Source organism: Carlito syrichta, unplaced genomic scaffold (assembly GCF_000164805.1).
Source record: "Carlito syrichta isolate Samal-C Ts95f unplaced genomic scaffold, Tarsius_syrichta-2.0.1 Scaffold307225, whole genome shotgun sequence".
Classification (NCBI taxonomy): domain Eukaryota; kingdom Metazoa; phylum Chordata; class Mammalia; order Primates; family Tarsiidae; genus Carlito; species Carlito syrichta.
Window position 1 is genome coordinate 88632 of NW_007251321.1, and position 2161 is coordinate 90792.

General features: G+C 48.5%; 1 protein-coding gene across 1 annotated transcript; it reads right to left on the reverse strand.

The window, feature by feature from the left end:
* Positions 1–563: 563 nt before the first annotated feature.
* On the reverse strand, positions 564–1067 carry LOC103266572 (histone H3.3-like). Its single transcript, XM_008064209.2, has one exon. It carries the CDS (start codon positions 1011–1013, stop codon positions 603–605), a length of 411 nt encoding a protein of 136 aa, XP_008062400.1. The 5' UTR covers positions 1014–1067; the 3' UTR covers positions 564–602.
* Positions 1068–2161: the final 1094 nt, after the last annotated feature.

Below are 2161 nucleotides of genomic sequence, written 5' to 3' on the forward strand. Positions count from 1 at the left end.
CTTGCTGGGTCATATGGAAGGTCAATTTCTAGTTCTTTCAGAAATCGCCCCACTGTCTTCCAAAGAGGTTGTACTCGTCTGCATTCCCACCAGCAGTGTAGAAGCGTTCCTAAAAATATGGAATGCTTCACGAATGTGCATGTTATCCTTGTGCAGGGGCCATGCTAATCTTCTCTGTATTGTTCCAATTTTAGTATATGTGCTGCCAAAGTGAGCACCTCCCAGTTCTTTTTTTTTTTTTTTTTGGCCATCAATAAGAAATTTACTTGTTTTAAAAAAATCCAAGTGCTGGCATTGTCCAGAAAAATTTAACAGGTTTGTTTATAATTGTTATAAAGTCGAACCGCTGAAACTTGTTCACTGAAACATTTTGACTTGCATTAATGCTTTACATCCCCGCTTTTATATTAAAAATTCTCCCACAAATGAAAATGGAAAAACTGCCAGTACCTGATTTCTGCCCCCTATTTTTCCACTCGCAATCATATACTTAGGTACCTTTTGACCCCATGGGGGGAAAAATAATCTAACATCCAGAACTACCAATAACAGGAAGAAGAGAATTTTTTTTTGAGAATGAAATGTTTCCCATCATAGTGGATTTAAGCATGCTCTCCACGTATGCGGCGTGCTAGCTGGATGTCTTTTGGCATAATTGTTACATGATTGGCATGGATAGCACACAGGTTGGTGTCTTCAAAATGGTCAACCAGATAGGCCTCACTTGCCTCCTGCAAAGCACCAATAGCTGCGCTCTGGAAGTGCAGATCTGTTTTGAAGTCCTGAGCAATTTCTCGTACCAGACGCTGGAAAGGAAGTTCGCGAATCAGAAGTTCAGTGGACTTCTGATAACGTCTGATTTCACGGAGTGCCACAGTACCAGGCCTGTAATGATGAGGTTTCTTCACCCCTCCAGCAGAGGGCACACTCTTGCGAGTGGCTTTTGTAGCCAGTTGCTTCCTGGGCGCTTTACCACCAGTCGATTTGCTGGCAGTCTGCTTTGTACGAGCCATAGTATAGAGACCTCCTTACTTACCCCGCTTCACCTTGGGCTGGAGCTCCGAGAGCTAGAGTTCTTAGTGTTTCCTAACCCACACCAGCCTCCTGGGTAAGGAGAGAAAGGCGACGGCTCTTCCCTGGCACTGCTCAGTGAAGATGGCCTCCTTAAGCGTTGCCTACACACCCACCTCCGGAGGGACAGGCAGTAGGAGGCATCCAAGCCACGTTGCTTGTGCAAAAAGAGAGTCATTGATCTGTGAGTCACACAGGCCCCACCATCAGCACAAAAAACAACTTTCAGTAGGGTGCTGAGCAGGAGCGCAGCGTTCTCAGAGCTGGCTAGAGAAAGACTAGAGAAGAGGCAGCTTGGGGGAGGGCCAGAGGGGGGAGGAGAATGAGGAGAGAGACAAAAGTTAGGAGGCTGCCACAGTAGCCCATGTTTTGGGCTGTGTTGTGTCTCCCCCAAACCCGTACGTTGAAGCCCTAATCCTCAGGACCTCAGAATGTGATTGTATTTGGAAACAGGGTTTGGAAGGTCATTAATTTAAAATTGGGTTGTGGGGATGGGCCCTCATTCAATCTGACTGCTAAGAAGAGGCGATGGCCAGGCTCAGTGGCTCAGCCTGCAATCCCAGCACTTTGGGAGGCTGAGATTGCCTGAGCCCACGGGTTCGAGACCTGTCCGGGCAACTTGGTGAGACCTCGTCTCTACGATAAATCAAAATGAGCCGGGCATGGTAGCGTGCACCTGTAGTTCCAGCTACTTGGAAGGCAGAGGCGGAAGGATCACCGGAGCCCAGCAGGTCGAGGCTGCGGTGGCTGGGAGCGGCCACTGCACTCCAGTCTGGGTGACAGAGACTCCAACTCAAAAAAGAAAAAAAGAGGCGATTAGGACACAGACACGAAGACCACGTGAAGACACAGGGTGTGGCGGCCACCTGCCAGCCAGGGAGAGAGGCCTCAGAAGATACCAACCATGTGGACACCTTGGCCTTAGACTTCCAGCCTCCAGGACTGTGAGATAATACATGTCTATTGTTGAAGTCACCAAGTCTGTGGCTTTTTTTTCCCTCCTTTTTCTTTTCTTCTTTTTTTTGAGTTGGAGTCTCACTCGGTCGCCCAGACTAGAGTGCAGTGGCCACTCCCAGCCACCGCAGCCTCG